We start from the raw sequence: 19496 nt of genomic DNA on the forward strand, positions 1-19496 counted from the left end.
GTTTCCAAAACTTAAGGGTAAATACAAATGAAATATTAAAGTAAATGAATATACCTCTTAGTCAGAATCAGTAAGTTTACACATTTTATTTGGTGCATACATAACCCAGTCAGAAAAACAACCAAAACATTTCAATAAAAACAATTGAAATGATTATTTTAAGTATTTCAGAGACAGAAACAGATAATTACATAACATTTGGATATACTAAAACACTTAGAATAATAAAATATGTGCAGTTGTGGTGGATGGGAGAATACCTCTAAAGGGTTTATATGTCTACTTTCACCTCTGCTGGAGAGACAATGAAATAAATCAAACTGAAATCATTCCCAGTGTTTCCTCCGCTGTCTGACCGCTGATCTGTGGCACTCAGTTATTAAACACATTGAGTTGTATTACATTATTATTAAAATGTGTTTCTTGTTGTTGTTGCAGCGCTGCCATTAACCTGTGTGCCTCCATCCCCGTCCCCAAAGGCTCTGTGAGGTGAGCATTCAAATGATCCTGACGTTTGTTTATGGAAATACCCCGTATGTAAAGACGAGCTGCAGCGAGTCCTCACTTTTTATTTGAATGTGTTTTTGTTTCTGCTCTGTGACCACGAGTGTGTGTGCGAGAGGAAATCAGATTTAAGAGCCGCGTGTCTCTCGTTAGGGTGTTTTTAAATAGCAAAGCAGCCGCAGCAAAGGTGAGCGAATGGGGCGCTCCTCATTTGGTATTTAAAGTCACACAAAGTAACGCAGGCAGGTGCTGCGACTTCACTGAGGCTTTTATTTTGTAGGAGGAGTTTCAGAAACATGTAAGACTATTGGGAATAAAACATTATAATGTTTAATATTAAATACAAATGTAAACATTTTAACAAACAATGTTCCTTTAATTTCTTCAGTTTATTTTAATTTTATTTTAATGTATTTATTTTAAATTATTAATATATTTTTAAAATAATATTATTATATTTATTTATTTCTTATTTAATGACTTTGAACTCAAATAATGAAAAAAGTGTGTGTGTGTGTGTGTGTGTGTGTGTGTGTGTGTGTGTGTGTGTGTGTGTGTGTGTGTGTGTGTGTGTGTGTGTGTGTGTGCGCAGCATGTCTCTGGAGCTCAGTTCTCCGGATCAGAGCGCTGAGCTGAAGCTGCAGAGTCGATCCATCGAGTGGTCGATCCCACGCTTCACCGGAGGAACACAGCTGTCCGCTCTGTTCAAGGTACACACACACACACACACACACGCACACACAAACACACTTTCCCACCTACACAGTTTCAGTTTCTTAAAGAGCAGTTTTTTTGGTTTATTTTATTATTAGTCTTTCTCTCCCCCCAGGTGGAGGTCCCTGGTCTCTCCCCCTCCTCTATGATGGAGGTGGGTCCGGTGGCTCTGAGCTTCGAGCTCCCGAAGTTGACGGTGTCGGGTCTGCAGGTCCGGTTCCTCCGGCTGAGCCCGGTGCAACCTGGCCCGGCGCAGCGCTGGGTCCGCTACGTCACGCACTCCGACTCCTACATCCTCCGGATATGATTTCTGATTAGCTGTTATTTTATAAATCTTTTTTTTAATGTATTTTATTTCATTTTGTTGACATTTTATTATGTAATTTATTTAATGTCTGTAAATAAATGCGAAGTCATACAATCTTTAAGATGTGGCCTTTTTATTTTATTCTTTAACTGTTTTTATTACAAACTTTAAATGCTTTTATAACTTGAAGAAATAGATGTTGTTATAAACAGTCTTTACTGTAAACAGCAAATACGAAGGGAAGCTTCAAAAGAAGAAGACTAAAAATAATTTCCCTGTTTCACTTCTGCTTCAAGGACTTCTGTTTCTGTGGTTCATTGTTTGACCTATTATAAGGTGACGTTGTCTTTCCTGTAGTGTGTGCTGTGGGTTTGAGTGCATGCTAATGGTCTGCAGAGGCTAGAATCCCTGTAACACTCCCCTCTTTCCCTAGGTATGTTAACATCATGCACCAAAACACAAAGGTGTATTCCTTGTATTTATAAAACAACTACTTGGCAATAAATTGAAGTTTTGTGTTTGTATTTGGAACTTTTCCACCTTCTTTGTACAACTTCTGCACAAACTACCACTTCCTAATACTGCAGGCTCTTAAAATGTGGATATATTTACACACTTATTATTCATCTATTGATCTGCTTCCTATTTATTTATGTATGTAGTTTTCTCTTGCATGTTTACCTTATGCAACTACACAGCAGGGCAGATTCCCTGTATGTGAAAACACACCTGACAATAAATGAAATGCATTATTGTTTTTTATGTATTCTCTTTTTTATTACAGTGTTTTAACATCAGACGCTTCGTGTGTTTGCTGAGGAGCCTCTGCGTTGCACAACGTGATCTGCAGCCACAACACACACGCACACGCACACACACACACACACACACACACACACACACACACACACACACACACACACACACACACACACACACACACACACACACACACACACACACACACACACACACAGATCCTTTGCGGAAGAAGCCACAGAGAGGAGCCGAGGCGGCGCTAAATTAAATTAGCATCACTAACTAGTTAGCTGTGGATGGACGGGTGAAAGAGGAGCTGAATCAACAACAGCGCCGTCTTTAAGACCAGAGACACGCCGTTCTCAGGGATCATTTTGTCGGATCTTTGCCTGCCGAGGAGATGGGGGACAAGGCGGGCACCAGGTAGGACCTCCAGTTAGCATTGGGCTAGTTAGCATCCTGGTGTTTAGCATCCGGCTAGTTAGCATCACGCACTTTGCTAACCGAGCTTTTCTCCAGCTGTGTAGTAGAGATTTACCCGCTTTATTCAACACAGAATCCCGATACAATTGCCACTGATTGAGCCCCTGGTTCATGTTAAAGCGATGACCGAGTTATTAGAGAAGTTTAGCCCAGCAGGGTGGGGTTAGCTAACCTAGCTCCGGACTACATCCAGAAATCTGTCAATTTAAGATGTCATGTTAGTGTGGGTTTTTCTTAAAGATATTTCACTGTTTTTGTAAAACAAGAACAGTTGTTTGTAATTCTATAATATGCATAACACATGGGGATGAATTGATGTAATGTAATGTAGGTTTTTAGGGTCGTAGACAGGGATTCCCACGGTGCTTTTGCAACAAAACACGGCCGATGGTGGGCGGTATCGACCGGTGGAAATGTGCAGAAAACTGAGGATTTGATGTCTTTTAATGATTGTTTGGTGGGTTTTATTGTAGCTGGATTTAACTTAACACTAACATGACTAAGCCAGCAATAAAAGTTGTGTTTTATCCTGTTGACTTATTCATATGATAATAGATATACATATAATGATTGTAATTCCCAACGGAGTTTGGTCCGGGTGGTTCTGTCCAATGAAAATCTAAGATGTATACTTTATTTATCCCACGTTAGGATACTGACAGTCATTGGAAAGAATAACAAGATGTATTGAAAATAGAATAAAATACAAATAAAATAATCCTAACTAGCAAATATACACATATACATATTCACAGTAGAAAGAACATATATGAGAATAAACAATGAAAAACATACATTTGCATATTCTCTAATATACCAATCTGCTGGAGGGACAGACAAACATAGTGTCCTGTATATCTCAAACCATTAAAACGTCTTTATTCAAACTTAGAATATTATTGAATTAAAGTGCTGCTTTGCAGATCAATGCCAACTTGGTGTAGAAATACTACAATGTAAAAATACTGGTACAAGTATTTGCATCACAATAAACTTAAAGTACCAAAGGTAGAAGTACAGATAATATCACAGATTGTGAACTTGAGTAAAAGTAGAAGTACTCAGATCTTGTGCTGTACTCTAACCCTGAAGCATAAAGTACCTGAGTAAATGTACTTTACTAATCAGAACCAGAATCAGCCTTTATTTGTCCCTCAGAGGGGACATGTACTTTAAAGCAGTATAGAAAAATAACACACGATTAGATCAGAAAGCATGGACGTAGAATTTAAAATACAAGTTCACAGAAGTACACGTTGAGGTAAAATAAGTTGCTAAGCAGTATTGATGACTGACATATAAAAGTGTAACACTATGGAATACTTTGTGGTAGCGGCGGGTTGATTGCAGTGTTAAGTAAGTCTTTTTATGAGGGTGAATTAAGATAGGTTGACATGCATCACAGTTAGGTTTGTAAAACTCTGGGAATTTTCAAAGATGTATTCATCTAGCCCATAGTTTACTAACAGGCGGACCGCTGTCCGGGTCCGGACCCTGACGCCGACCTATACGTACCCGGACCTATAATCAATACATTAATAAGGGATTTTCATTTTGACGGGGTAATGCCATTTTAACCGGCGCCGACAGGGGGTGAAAGAGATGAGGGAGCGATACAGGGAGATAAACACAAGAACAAGAGACAAGTTAGCTGGGAGACCGAGAGAGAAGGCGGAGAGAAGAGTGAGGGGAGAGAAGAGTGAGGGGAGAGAAGAGTGAGGGGAGAGAAGAGTTAGCGGGAGAGAGAGAAGAGTGAGGGGAGAGACGAGTTAGCGGGAGACAGAGAGAGGGGAGAGACGAGTTAGCGGGAGACAGAGACAGAGAACAGTGAGGGGAGAGACAAGTTAGCGGGAGACAGAGACAGAGAACAGTGAGGGGAGAGACAAGTTAGCGGGAGACAGAGACAGAGAACAGTGAGGGGAGAGACGAGTTAGCGGGAGACAGAGACAGAGAACAGTGAGGGGAGAGACGAGTTAGCGGGAGACAGAGAGAGGAGGCGGTGGGTGGAGCACCAATGAGCTCCTCCACATGTGAGAATGGTCCTGACACTATTTCAGCCCCGATGTGAAATGATGGGGACAGGCTGGAGCTCAGTGCTCTGAACTAAAGACAGTCAGTGAGGGAGAGGAACATCAGAGGGACAGAAAGACAGACCTTAAAACTGTTCAGAGGTTCTGATGGTTCCGATGGTTCTGATGGTTCTGATGTGTTCTATAATTGGCTGAGACTGTTAAGATGTGAAACGGTAACACAGAAAAAGGGAAACTCAAGCTGCTGCTCTTTATTACATCTCTCTAAATGAAGCTCTTTTAAGATGCACACATTTTCAAAAGCTATTGATTTAAGATGCAGCCCGAGTGGACATTACAAATATCTACAGCATTATTCTGTATATCTGGAAACCGGAAAGTTACCGGACATTTTCCACCCCTTTGCAGCCCTAACCAAAGTGGGCAGGTAAACCTTGGAAACACTCCGGTTTGTTTCTGTCGTCTGCAGACGGTGTGGTATTGAATCCCGGAGGTCTGATATTCAGGTTTCTTTAAAGCCTCAGGTGCCACCTTTTTATTTGTCCTCCACTCCCTGCTAATTAAGCGCTAGCTGTTGTTTTGGTGTTTCTGAAGATCCTGTTTCCAGGGTTCAATCCTCCTCAGTTGACACGGATCTTTACTTTTTAAAATCTGCACAACAGAGTTTTGTTTTTTGCACAAGTGTGTTTTAATAATTTGCTGAATGTGGGATTAAAGTGCTGACTCAGCTTTAATCTGAGGCCATTGTTTGCGTCCTGCATTGTTGTCATTTTATGCAGCTTTATTTACTGATTCATGCAGTTTGTATACCTGATATTCATTGTGTAGAACCATAGTAATGCACCACGACACCTTTACCATTTTTAAAATCAAGACCTTTGTTTCTGGTGCACATTCCTCATGTCTATGTAACATTTGCAAAATACCCTTAGTTTATTGGATTATTAGCATTTATTAATACAATAGAATAAAATGCCTACAACTCAGTTACAGCAACACAAGTCCTAAGAAGAGACAGTGAAATATAATAATACATTTCAATTTAAATACTATGTAGAACATTATTAGTAAATAAGTTTAGGGTGAGAATTAAATTAAAATGAACGCAAATAAAATGAAATAAATGAAATAATAATAAAATGGTCTCTAAAATCTCAACTAAAAATGAAGTAACACATGAACTAATTGATAATAAAATATCATTTGTATAAGTCTTATGACTGAAATGGGTTTGGACAAATTGTTAACTAATAGCAGTGAAAAATAATAAACATCAAAAACGTTATTTAAAAAAATAATCCTAAAATCAGTACTTTTACTTTCTGTGATTTCTGTCCCCTCCGGCGTCCCACCCTCCTCGTTGCACACCGCTCACTTCCTGTTAGGAAACAGGTGGAAACAGACAGGAAGTTAGCGGCAGGAAAAACCAACATGGTGTCAGCGTGTCGGTGAACAAACGTAAAGATGTAATCGACGGGAACACAGACGTATCTCCACCATCTGTTCAGCGCTCTCTGAGCCTTAAACACAGGGCACTGATTACTGAGGTTACATTCAACTGAATAAAGAATGTGAGAGTTTAAAAAGCTGTAAAAACAGTAAACAATGTGAAATAAAACCAGATAAATAACCAGTTTATGAACAATAAATGAAGTGATTAATGAAAGGTCATAACACAATGTTCATACTTAAATACATACACATGTTAAACCTTAAAACTGAAAAATGAATACAACTTAAAACTTATGAAAACCTTCCACTTAAATTAAGAAAACAAAAACTAATGAATGATGAAAAGAGGCACTTGAACACGTTGTACATGACAGACTAAGAGGCGGGACATCTCTAAGCGGTTGGCCAATCACAACAGAGCCGGACAGTTAACCAATCAGAGCAGACTGGGCTCTGGTTTCAGACAGAGGGTGAAAAGAGGAGCTGCAGCACAGGCAGTCTGAGGAGCATAAAGAGCTGTTTGAACATTAAAGCATGGAGACATGTCCCAGGAGAGACTCTAAAATAAAGGCATGTGGAGGAGACGTCAAATGGGGTGGAGATGTATTTGAACTTGTGATTTGTTTGTCAAATGAGATGCAGAGCTGGACAACGAGTTGGATTCAGGACATTTGCATTAAGTCAAACAGAGTCTTTCCCAGGTATTAAATATCAGTTTGTTTCCTGTTGGGCGGCTCCTGGGAATCATTTAGACTCTAAACTCGACACACATTTGATCCTTGTTTAAAGGATTTAGTTTGATTGAGTTGTTGCTGCGTAATAAGTGCAAGTTTGAGCTTCAGATGCTGCTTTTATCTGCAGCAATAAATCCAATCATGCATGCTTTTATTTTGAAGGTTTATTATAGATTTGAAATGAGATCTAATATTTGCACCCTTGGATGTGACCGGCTGATTAGATGTTAACGAGCATGCGTGACTGATAAAGTGACTCCTACCTTGATGCAGACATTTTGAAAATATAGAAAAATACAACAAAAAAAATTCAAATGTGAATTTATTTATTTAAAAAGAATCAATTTCTTTAGTCTTTATTACAAATTCAGAAATATGTTCAGAAATATATGAAAGGGGAAACATTATAAATAAAATCGAGGACCAAACGTTATACAAAAATAAGTTGTTAGAAATGAATGAAACAAAAATCATATGTCGCGGTTCTGAGTTTTGATACTGTAAACAAAATAAAGAATTAATATTAGAATTAAAACGTTTGTATTTTCTCTTTCCAAAAACTGCTGGAGCATTTATTTTGAAAGGGCTTCTCTGCTGGGAATCTCTCAGTGTTCAGACGCTGTGCAAAATAAACGACTCAGAAACATCTCAGGAGAAAAGCTGCTTCTTGTCCAGGCATGAAGCCGACGTCAACACACACACACACACACACACACACACACACACACACACACACACACACACACACACACACACACACACACACACACACACACACACACCCCCCATTGAATGTTAAAGTGTGTTTACCTGCAGCTTTATTCCCCACACATCACTGGTTAAAAACACAGTGTCACATCTCAGCTGGAGTCATTATTAATAGCGCTTAAATGGAGCGTAAACAAATAGTCATTATCCGGGAAAGTGTTTGATAAGCAGCTGATTTAAAAAATAACAGAAAAAAACCTTAAATAATTATCAAGAAAAAAGAAAACCACTTTAACTTAATGAAATAAATACAATTATTACTGTTTTGGTTTTACAATATTGCTTTTTAAAATGTTCCACTTTAATAATAATTATGAGTGAAAGAAATGTGTGATGCCCAAAACACTACTGTAGAACTCTTCTCTGCCTTACGTGGTCAGACAGCTTCTTGTTCTCCTTGTACAGAAGTCAATAACTTTCTGATGCTCTGTGGATGATACTGAACCCTGAACTGCTCCCGATGGCCAACGATGTGTGTGACTGTGTGTGTGACTGTGTGTGTGTGTGTGTGTGAGTTAAGTGGTGCTGCTCTGCATGAGTGAGGTGTGAATGGGTGAATGACTATGTGAAGCTTTGAGGGGCCAAGATACCCGATAAAGAGCTGTGTAAGAACAGTCCATTTACCACCTGATGCAGCTGATTTAAAACTTCATTGAAACTCGGAGTCCTGCAGCTCGTTAGGGTCTGTTTGTCTGTAAATCGGCCGAGCAATGAACTGCAGCCATTAACTTTTCATCAGATTTAAAAAAACTGTTTCCTGAAGATATTTCCAGATTATCACATTTTTTGAAACTAATCAAGGTGTGAAAAGGACGAGAAGCAACTGCTTTTTGTGACTTCCTGTTTGTGCAATGGTGTCATTTCACGCGAAGCTGCAACTCTGGAGAAGCTATAAGATCACAACTTCAGTAATCAGGATTATTTTAGAGGCACGTTGTCTGATACTATACTTGGTTGTATACATTTCATTAAATCCTCAGTTTTATATGAACTTTTCCGTAAATATCAACAGAATGAAAGTATTATCTTTAAAAGTATTTATTTAAAGAATCAAAATAGAAGAAATATATATTTATAAATGCGTAACATTATAATTCAAACAAACATCAGGTAGCAGTTTTGATTTTTAATATTTATATATTTTAATTTAATTTATTTGTATTTTTCAAAGAACTTGAAGGAGTTTTTGTGGTTTTAAAGAGACGGTTGTATTCCGTTTTTTACCCTGTGAAAGTGTGAGTATTTTAACCAGATGAAGCAGGCAGTGCATCCCGTAATAACCACATTATTTACACTGAGCGTATCTCTAAAACCACTTCCCTCCTCGCTGTCGTGTTGAAATAAACAGACTCTGGTGTTGAACTCTTCACAATATCTCCAGAGATTCAGAAACTTTTCCGATAAAATCTAAAGTTTGAAACGACAGAGTTTTCATCCTCGTTATGAAATGAAACGATAAACTAACATCACTCTCTTCCTCTTCCTCTTCCTCTCTGCTCTCCTCTTCTTCCTGTTTCCTAACCTCTCAGAGTTTTCAAGAAGTCGAGCCCCAACTGTAAGGTGAGTCCATGTTTTGAAGCATCCCATAACCCCCTCTGTTTCAGCCCTGTTCTGAAAGAGCTGATTCTGTCTGGATGTTTTTCAAATGGCAAAATATATTTTTTGTAATTTATTGAAATATATATGTTTTAAAATAGAAAGAATAAACACTTATTGTATTCAAACCTTTTTTCATTTCAAAAACTGTTTCTTTAATTTTATTTTTTTACAATATTTCTAATTATGATGTTATTATTGCTGGAGTCTCAAACCTGAGTAATGAGAGAGTATTTCACATTCAAACAAACAGGATGAAAGTGAATGTGATTTTCTCAGGTGACAGTGTACCTGGGAAAGAGAGACTTCGTGGATCACCTGGACCACGTGGACGCTGTAGGTGAGTCAGCAGCCCTCGAGGTTTGTCATTTCGAGGTTTCCATTAGGAGCAGAGCAGTAGTTTGTTGTTGTTTTAACAGGTTTGGGTTTTTAATTCTGCATTTCATTTCATTTACATTTTGTTTTGTTTATTTTATTTCTTATTCATTTTCAAACTATTTTATTTGATCAATTTTAAATTGTATTTACATTAATAGAATCTGGTCAAGAGATGTATAGTTTACAAATGAACATCTGAGCCGTCTGCAGTAACGAGGTGCGTCAGAACACCTGAGCAGGTACATAAACTCTGCTCTCTGATTGGACGCCGGGCTCTTTACAAACAATGTCTCTTTTTCTGCCGACAGATGGCGTTATCCTCGTCGACCCTGAGTACCTGAAGGACAGGAAAGGTAAGACAGCTTCACCTTCCACACTTTATACCGTCATCCTGTCCTCCTTATATTAAAGATATCCTCCTCTTCCTCCTGTAGTCTTCGTCACGCTCACCTGTGCGTTTCGTTACGGCCGGGAGGATCTGGATGTTCTCGGTCTGTCTTTCAGAAAGGATCTGTACATCTCCACCTTCCAGGTCAGAGACACACCTGCAGCCACACCTGAAAAATACCTGAAGAGTTTAAATCTGTAAAAGATTAAATGTGGTATTATTTAAAATAATGAAAACTTTTCATTTGTTTTTAATATCAAATAAATTAAACATTAGTAAACGGCACATGTGGAATATTAAAGCATGGGTCACTGTTTTAAAACGTTCGTCTGTTTCTGTTACAAACATCAGTTTATCTGGTTACTGTTTTATCATATCTATTTTCATGGAGTTCATTTAGTTTGATCCTTGTTCTTATAGATTGTACACTTCAAAGTATATTCATTCACTTGTATATTCCCCTTGCTTTTGCTAATTGTCTTCATATTTTCAGATATGTCTCGGTATTTTTACAAACCGTTATAGATTAATGAAAGAGAAAAGATTCAAAGTAAATTATTTAAACGTTACAGACGTGCTCCACCTCAACCATCATTTCGCTGATCAAACTGATTATTCTTTAGTGGTGGAACATTTTAATGCAGGACTTTCAATGTTATATTTTCCCCAGGCGTTTCCCCCGGTGCCGGAGGAGAAGAAACCGAACAGCCGGCTGCAGGAGCGACTGCTGAAGAAACTCGGGCAGCATGCTCACCCCTTCTATTTCACTGTGAGTCTCTGCAGGAAAACACATTTCTACAATCAGATGCAGGGGAAATAAAAAACAAATACTGCCTTCAAACTGGATTTCAGAGGACATTTCAATTGTGTGAATAATTAGTTGCAATGAACAGTCTTCAAATATCATATACTGTGACAAAGCCTAACTGGTGGATATGCAGCTCTGAGAATAATGGGAGTGCTGCCCTCTGGTGTTCAGTGTGAGAGTGAGATTTACAGACTTCACCTTTAATGTATTATTTATTTTATAATGTTGTTTTTTCTGCTGATTTTAGATTCCTCAGAACCTCCCATGTTCAGTCACTTTACAGCCTGGTCCAGAGGACACTGGGAAGGTAACACACACACACACACACACACACACACACACACACACACACACACACACACACACACACACACACACACACACACACACACACTCTCCCTTACACACATATGACTATAACTGTGAGTTGTCATGCTGTGAGTTGTCATCCTGTGTCATGCTGTGAGGACATTACCTTAAAAGGTCCTTGCAGAACTGGTTGTTTCTCAACACTTGGTCCTCACAAACACTGCAAAACAAACACACATGCAGCTAACTTGATTATTTCTTTAGTTTTGGTGAGTAGTGAAATGCATGTAAACTGAATACAACTACAATACTCCAAAAGGAAATACATTATGTGGTGGTGTTGGTATGAAAACACTGCCTCTTTATTTTGGATTTGATTTTAAATATCCAGTAATGTGTTGATAGTGTTTGAGCCGAATGAGAGGAACATCAGCAGGTATTTTCAGAATAAAAGCAGCTTGTTTATTTCTCTGCAGGCCTGCGGCGTCGACTTTGAGATCAGAGCTTTCTGCGCCAAGTCAATAGAAGAAAAGATCCACAAGAGGTGAGGTGACACCTGAACTCCACCGCTAAGCTAAAGGCGGCTAATGCTGGGTGTGATGGCGTTGAGTCCTGTCCGGGTTTGACGGCTCACTCTTACACCTCTCTCTGTCGTGCAGGAACTCGGTGCGTCTGGTGATCAGGAAGGTTCAGTACGCTCCGGAGAAGCCCGGCCCTCAGCCCATGGTGGAGACGACTCGCAGCTTCCTGATGTCGGACAGATCCCTGCACCTAGAGGCCTCTCTGGACAAGGAGGTACACACACACACACACACACACACACACACACACACACACACACACACACACACACACACACACACACACACACACACACACACGCACACACACACACACGTTTCACCTAATTCACCACACAACTTTTATCAACTTTTTCAAGACTGCACTTTCTAAGTCATTTTTTCCCATGATGCATTGTGCAGCTGTATTACCACGGAGAGCCAATCAGCGTCAACGTCCACGTCACCAACAACTCCACCAAGACCGTGAAGAGGGTCAAAATATCAGGTTCGACTTCATTCAGAATTTAGTCCAATGTTTTAATTCTGAGTAAAAAGTAGTGTTTCTTTTCTTTAATCTGATGTCTCCCTCGTTGTCTGCAGTGCGCCAGTACGCAGACATCTGCCTGTTCAGCACTGCTCAGTATAAATGTCCCGTGGCCCAGCTGGAGGCAGAGTAAGTCCCAGTTTGATACTGGTTTGAAGCATTGACAAATATGAAGCCAGAGATATCGCAAATTCTACTGTGGTCTGAAGTCAGTCTGTGGAGTGGGCGGGGCTTAGCTGAGCAGCTTTGATTGACAGCAATGTGTCGTCTCCATAGTGACCAGGTGTCGTCCAGCTCCACCTTCTGTAAGGTCTACACTCTGACCCCGACGCTCGACAAGAACCGAGAGAAGAGAGGACTCGCTCTGGACGGGAAGCTCAAACACGAAGACACCAACCTGGCCTCCTCCACCATGTAAACACACACACACACACACACACAACACACACACACACACACACACACACACACACACACACACACACACACACACACACACACACACACACACACACACACACCTACTCCAACATATAAACACACAGACAGGACAAGAAAACATAAAGAAAAGAGAGAGTGTGTGTGTGTGTGTGTGTGTGTGTGTGTGTGTGTGTGTGTGTGTGTGTGTGTGTGTGTGTGTGTGCGTGCTTCTTAATGTCTTTCATGTTTCAGCACTTTGAATTGCCTTGCCTTCAGGGTGCTGTATAAATAAACTGGCCTTTGTGTTTCAGTGTGAAAGATGTCACCAACAAGGAGGTTTTGGGGATCCTGGTTTCCTACAGAGTCAAAGTGAAGCTGGTGGTCTCGCGTGGAGGGTAAGACACACACACACACACACACACACACACACACACATACACACATACACACACACACACACACACACACACACACACACACACACACACACACACACACACACACACACACACACACACACACACACACACTGTGTCCTCCCACTCCTGTCCACTCAGCCTCAGTGTTTCCTGTTAATGTCACCAGTGGTGTTTTGAGACTCCAGTTGATTTGAAGACGTGAGCCGAGCTGCCCCCACGTTCATTAACATTTTAATAAATCCATCCTGAGTCTGAGGGTCAGTCTGCTGCCTTTTTATAAATAGATATTTTAATACTAAACATTAATACTGTAATGTATTTGTTTTATAGACATAAATAAAATCTGTCAAATATATTTGGTGTATAAAATATAAGAAATACTAAAATGATTTGACAGATAAATGATTGAAACTACATATTCTGAAGTTTGAAATTACTCGCGGAAATGTTAATCAGCATTCAATAAAAATCTAATTCAAATCCTGATGATCGACTCCATGTCGGTGCAGCTCGGCTCCGCCCTCTCACTTCCTGTTGTCAGTTACCGTGGAAACCTGCTTCTCGCTGTAGTCGCTCCTCACTCTGCTTGCTTAGATTGTGAACCTGTTGTGATCATGTCGCCTCCTGCTTTTCATTTCATCTCCCCTCTGTGTTTTTTGGATTTGTGTTTGGCTCCCCTCCTCCTCCTCCATCCTCCTCCCCCCCTCTGTGTCCCCCTGCAGGCTGCTGAGAGGCATGTTGGACAGGTAAATGTGACGACACAATTTCACAATAAAGCGGCCGGAGTCTGCAGTGCTGTCACACGTCTCCGATTACGCCAACCGAGTCTAAAACGCAGCCCTGGAGCTTTTCAAAATAAAACCATGTGTGCAGCGTTTTCAAACATCTCTGTTACTAGCCGTCTACAATATCCTGGATTTTCAAAATAAATCACATTTCCATTCCCCCCTATCTACACTAAAACTTATTCCTGGAATTTTCAAAATAAAACCTTGTCTGTACTGTTTTCAAATACCTCCACTTCAACATTTCTTAGGTTCTATGTTTCAAGTTGGCCAGACTAAAATGCAATCCTAGATTTTCAAAATAAAACCATGTCTTCAGCATTTTTGAAAATTTCACTTTCTGCCTTTTGGGGTGAAAACATAGTCCAGACATAGTTTCAAAATAAAACCGCATAATTTGAAAGTTCTTTCTAGTCCAGACTAAAAAGCGATATTTGTTTCTCAAAATACCGTCAGCCTTTTTACACTTTTCCGTTTCCGCCTATGCAGAATAACACATAGTCCTGTAATTGTCTAAATACTGCGGCGTCAGCAGAGCTTTTAACACCTCTAAAAGCCTGGAGTTTTCCAAAATCAAGCTGTGTCGGCAGCATTTTGTCTTGGCCCATTTAATGTATGTGAACTATAATTACATTAATCCGTAACCTGGATAAAGATGGCTCAAAGTTTGAACTGAATACAAATCTGTGAAAACAAGATATTAGTGGATTAAAACCATACGTTAACAACAGGTACAGTTTAGGCTTTTATTGTGAAACATTTGGAGAGGTTGAGTTTCACTGACGAATAATGATAAGTTAAAAAAGAGAAGTTGAAATTCAGAGGCAGTCATAGACATGATCATCTGACCCTCCATGTAGCCCTCTGATTGGTTCACTTCCTGCTGTCTTTCAGAATAAAACATCAGATTTTTGTGTAACTTAATTTTCCTGCTGTTGTTTTTCAGAGACGTGTCGGTGGAGCTGCCGTTCATCCTAATGCATCCCAAACCCGTAGAGCCGCCGCTGTCCCGCCCTCAGTCCGGTGAGGAACAACTCTTTAATTACCAACAATCCCAAAAACATGAATTATCTGATCATTATTTTTGACTGTAGGAAGACACTTATCATTTTTAACTTGGTCTTATATTTATTTTTGCAACATGTACATTATTATTATTAATATGAATATATTTTGGAATATTAGTATGATGGTAATATAAATTAAAACCTAATTTCAAGACTCTTACATTCTTTCCATTCAAGTTTTTATTAATAAAATGATAATATAATTAAGAGTTGGGAAAATAATTATGAGTTTTCAAGTAAAATAATGTTACTAAAACACACACACACACACAAACACACACACACACACACACACACACACACACACACACACACACACACACACACACACACTATTAGCACATCACACTGTTGTTTCCATGGAAACTGGTTCTCGTCTCCATAGAAGTTCAATGCATGGCAGAGTTACATAAAGGCTGATTGTGTGTGTGTGTGTGTGTGTGTTACAGCGGTGCCAGAGATGGACCCTCCCATCGACACCAACTTGATAGAGTTCGACACAAAGTGAGTCTTTTATTTATTTATCGCTTTTATTTCAAATAAATATGAAGAACTCCAAAAACACAATCTAATAACAATGATTACACTTCTCTCTCGGCGCTGCAGCAGCATCTCCCAGGACGATGACTTCGTCTTCGAGGATTTCGCCCGCCTGCGGCTCAAAGGTGCCGTCGACGACAAAGACGAGGACTGCTAGGATCTGCTTCATACGCTCGCTACACACACACACACACACACACACACACACAAGCACACACACACACACACACACATACATTCTTCATGTTACATTCCCCGGTGGATGATGAGTGGACGGAGGTCGCCGGTGTTCTTCCCTTCATCTCGTCAAGCCGCCGCTGCTGCCATTTTTCTCGCCGCCGTCTCCTCCATCCGTCTCTCTGTCTCTCTCGTTCTGCTGACAAACTGCTGCCGGACAGACCGTGTGTTGCCGGGCGAATCCGAGCTCTGACACGTGGTGAATAACAAGAAGAAAAGAAGAAGAAGAAATATATAGAAGAAGGAAAAAAAAAAACCGTGTAGGGAGCTGCAGCGCTCGTATGCTTTTATTTTGAAAATCCTCTTTTGAATGTCGATCACCGTCTTGTACAAACAGAATATATATTTGAAACATAGAAAAAAAAAATCTTCTACGAGCGTTTGAGATCTGTGTTCGGTGGTGATCGCCGCTTTCTCTTCAAGATAACACTGCGAGGGGAGGACACACACACACACACACACACACGCAGGTCGGATTTCACCAGCATCCACTCTCGTCACCCTGTCGCCCGTTTTCTACAAAATGTTTCAGCCGTTTCTTTTTTCCTTTTACTTTGAAAGAACTATTCCAGCGTTGACAGAGTTCCTGGTTTTATTTTGAAAAACAAGCATTTTCATTGTTATTTTGGAGTTCAGTCATTTTCAGTTCAGGACAAATCGTTTGAGGAAAAACTTGAAGGATTTCTAAAATAAATTCAGAAATGTAACATTTTAACAAATGAGAAGAAAGCGTAATTTATGCTAATATTGTTATTTTTAAAGTGTAAATCACCTCCAAATTACATCAAAGGAAAAGGTCTAGATATTTCTAAAGGCATTTCAGCCAGTCATGTTCAACACATGTTCCTAAAACAGGAGAACATTGTGCTTTTGTTGGATGACAATACAATAGGAATATGGCAAAAATCAAGAATGAATTCAGAAAAATTGACGAAAAAAATGTGCAATTGTTCTGGAAAAAAATAAGGAATCAAAATTACAAAATTAAATTGTATTTTATTAGAAACTTAAAATATTTTCAAAGTAAAAGCAGAAACCAATCTTCTTAATATAAATGTTTGTTGGGAAAGTTTGTCGTTCACATAATTCCTGTTATATAAATGAGGAACTGTACTTTATTCCTGTTACCAAATCAACACAGAATATCAAAAAGAGGTGGCTTTTATTCTGAAAGGGTAACGAGCACAGACTCTGGTGACGCTGGAATGGTTTAGTTTATTTTCCGGTCAAAAACAAAACAACAATCCTATGATTTATTTTCACCCTCAGCAGGTGTAAACTGTTCTGGTTTAATTAAATAAACTAATCGTTATCACACCTGAAGAAATAGAAAAGTTAGTTTGAATTTCAGTTTTTTAGTCATGAAGCGCTGAATTACTGAGTGTTACTGAGCTGGCTGTGGAGGAGCGAGGCTGCCAAAGGAGAAAGTAAATCAAATGTTTGATAAATAAATTAAAAGACTTAAGAACATTTGCTAAAATAATATTAAGAAATCCAGGCATTAATTAAGTGATACCTTTGTTGATATTTATCTATTCTCTATTATTCTAAAATGGATTAAAGAATAATGCATACATGCACTTAGAATCCATGCAAAATGAAATACTCAAACAATTAAAAGTCAAAAAATAATTAATTAATTTAATTAAAAACAAATAAACATTTTTGATATATATATATATTATAATGTATATTTTATTTTTGTTTGATTTAATGTATTTTAATATATTTATCAAATCATTCATTATTTATTTGGCAGCTTTTTCCCTCCGTACATTTGTGCCATTTAGTTGACTTAATTGGACCAATCTGTCCCGGCTGCTTAAAGGGAAACACTGCTGCTTTTTATTTTCTGATATATAAATCTGGTCATCTCACCAATATGTTTTATTTTATTCTGAAGGATCTGTACGCCTCGTGCCTTCTGCGCCTCTGTTGCCAACAAGCTGAGTTTCTGTTAATGCCAGTTCCTCGTTGTTCCTGTGATTTTAAAGGAAACACCAGGTGTTTTTATTATGCTAGTCAATTATCACACAGTTCATGTAATTATGAATAAATACCTTTGTTTATCACCTTTCCATAAAGTAATACTGTAATATAGATCCCTAAATGGTAATATATTTACAGGATTTTCTTCTAGTATATAGAGAAACATACATGGGATTTAAAATGCTAAATAATGAGAACATTTGATTGGATTTTGCCCCTAGAAAGAAGTCTTTCACTATTTACAATACAAGGAACTGATTAACTAAACTGCATTGCAAAATTATAGTTTAAGTGATTAAATTATCCTTTAAAAAATGACTGTTTTTGTCCCAAAGTTACAACTTTATTCTGGTGAAAACTTTTCATTTCTTGCAGGTCTTTAAGTTCCTCTTTTATCTAGACTTGTGTCAAGTAAAACAAGGAAATCCTTTAAAAATGTAAATTGTATTCTTAATAATTGGCCTTTTTCCTCCTTAATCTTGAGGATATAATATTAAGACTTGGTACTGTATACCCCCCCCCCCCCCCCCCACACACACACACCATGTGACAAAAAGTCTTCAAATTGAATGAAGTGCCATAACCCCAGTAAGAGAGATTCAAATAATCCAGCAGCAGTGTTTCCCTCCACGTTTTCTACATATTTTCTCACACACGTAAAGATTTCCCCGATTAAAAAACGAACCCACAGCAAACACAGATCCACATTTCAGACGAGCACCGCACTTTCACCGGACACACAGACCGACCCGCAGAGCTGCAGACCTCGTGTCGCTTATTCCAGAAGAAGAATGTTCATCTTATTTTTTGAATGTTTCGACATTTTGCCCCAAATTTGTTGTGTTAAAAAAAAAAGCTTCACACAAATTTCCCCCATTTTTTTGTAATTTTGCCAAACCCCCACCTTCCCTTCCCTTCCCTCCCTGCGACACCCCCCCCCCCCCCCCTGAAGAAGAGCATGTTTTTTTAATTTAGAATTTTTGGGATTTCCAAGCAGTGCTGTGAATCGTACGAGCTGTGATTCTGTACTTACTTTTTGTCGTGCATATGTGGGGTGACTTTTTTGCTAAGTGTGAAGATCTTTTAAGTGCCACGCCCCGGCCTGTGCGACGCTAACCATAAAGTCTATAAACAGGAAGTGATTCTGCTGGTGGACAAACGCCAGGAAAATATGATGATTATTAAGCTTCTGATTATTATTATTATTATGGTGACTTATTATTATTACTGTATCATCACTGCGACCATGGTTATCCTCATAATCATTTAAGAGTCTATTGTTTGCCATGTATTTTTTATTTTGAGATTTTTATTTTAGTTTCCTTTTTATTATTAAAGGTAAAATGAACTAACAGACTGTCGCTGTGTCGTGCTTCTGCTGAGCTTCAAACAGACCTGATGAAAATACATCCTCTATTCTACACTTCTCTTACTATACATGTGTTTAAAGATGAAAGATTCAACTTTATTGTCATTGCACAGAGTACAAGTACTAGGACAACGAAATGCGGTCTCTGCATTTGACCTATCCTAGTGTTAGGAGCAGTGGGCTGCCATTATGTACGGCGCCCGGGGAGCAGTGTAGGTAACCAGTGTCTTGCTCAGGGACACCACGGTGGCACTTGGTCTTTCGGGGACTTGAACTGGTGACCTTCCAGTTCCCAGGCCAAGCCCCTATGGACTTTGCCACCACCGTACTGTG

At 39.1% G+C, this 19496-nt stretch overlaps 2 protein-coding genes across 3 annotated transcripts in view; both read left to right on the forward strand.

The window, feature by feature from the left end:
• Positions 1–1646, forward strand: part of ap4m1 (adaptor related protein complex 4 subunit mu 1) — an 8185-nt gene extending 6539 nt beyond the window's left edge. The window contains 3 exon segments of the mRNA XM_063894378.1: positions 439–489; positions 1097–1214; positions 1334–1646. Of these exon segments, the coding sequence (XP_063750448.1) occupies positions 439–489; positions 1097–1214; positions 1334–1525 (361 nt within the window). The 3' untranslated portion in view covers positions 1526–1646.
• An 832-nt stretch (positions 1647–2478) lies between these two features.
• Positions 2479–19151, forward strand: arrb2a (arrestin, beta 2a). Of its 2 annotated transcripts, XM_063895013.1 has the most exons (17): positions 2479–2707; positions 9281–9311; positions 9627–9687; positions 10034–10078; positions 10160–10257; positions 10784–10882; positions 11169–11228; positions 11707–11774; positions 11890–12025; positions 12214–12298; positions 12394–12466; positions 12614–12751; positions 13069–13152; positions 13899–13922; positions 14908–14984; positions 15478–15532; positions 15635–19151. In XM_063895013.1, the coding sequence occupies exons 1-17, from the start codon at positions 2685–2687 to the stop codon at positions 15723–15725; spliced, it is 1248 nt and encodes a 415-aa protein (XP_063751083.1). In that variant the 5' UTR covers positions 2479–2684; the 3' UTR covers positions 15726–19151. The 2 variants fall into 2 exon arrangements, with proteins under 2 accessions (XP_063751083.1, XP_063751084.1); XM_063895014.1 differs by lacking the exon at positions 13899–13922 and having other exon boundaries at positions 2480–2707.
• The last annotated feature ends 345 nt before the right edge of the window (positions 19152–19496 follow it).

This window comes from Eleginops maclovinus, chromosome 11 (assembly GCF_036324505.1).
Source record: "Eleginops maclovinus isolate JMC-PN-2008 ecotype Puerto Natales chromosome 11, JC_Emac_rtc_rv5, whole genome shotgun sequence".
Classification (NCBI taxonomy): domain Eukaryota; kingdom Metazoa; phylum Chordata; class Actinopteri; order Perciformes; family Eleginopidae; genus Eleginops; species Eleginops maclovinus.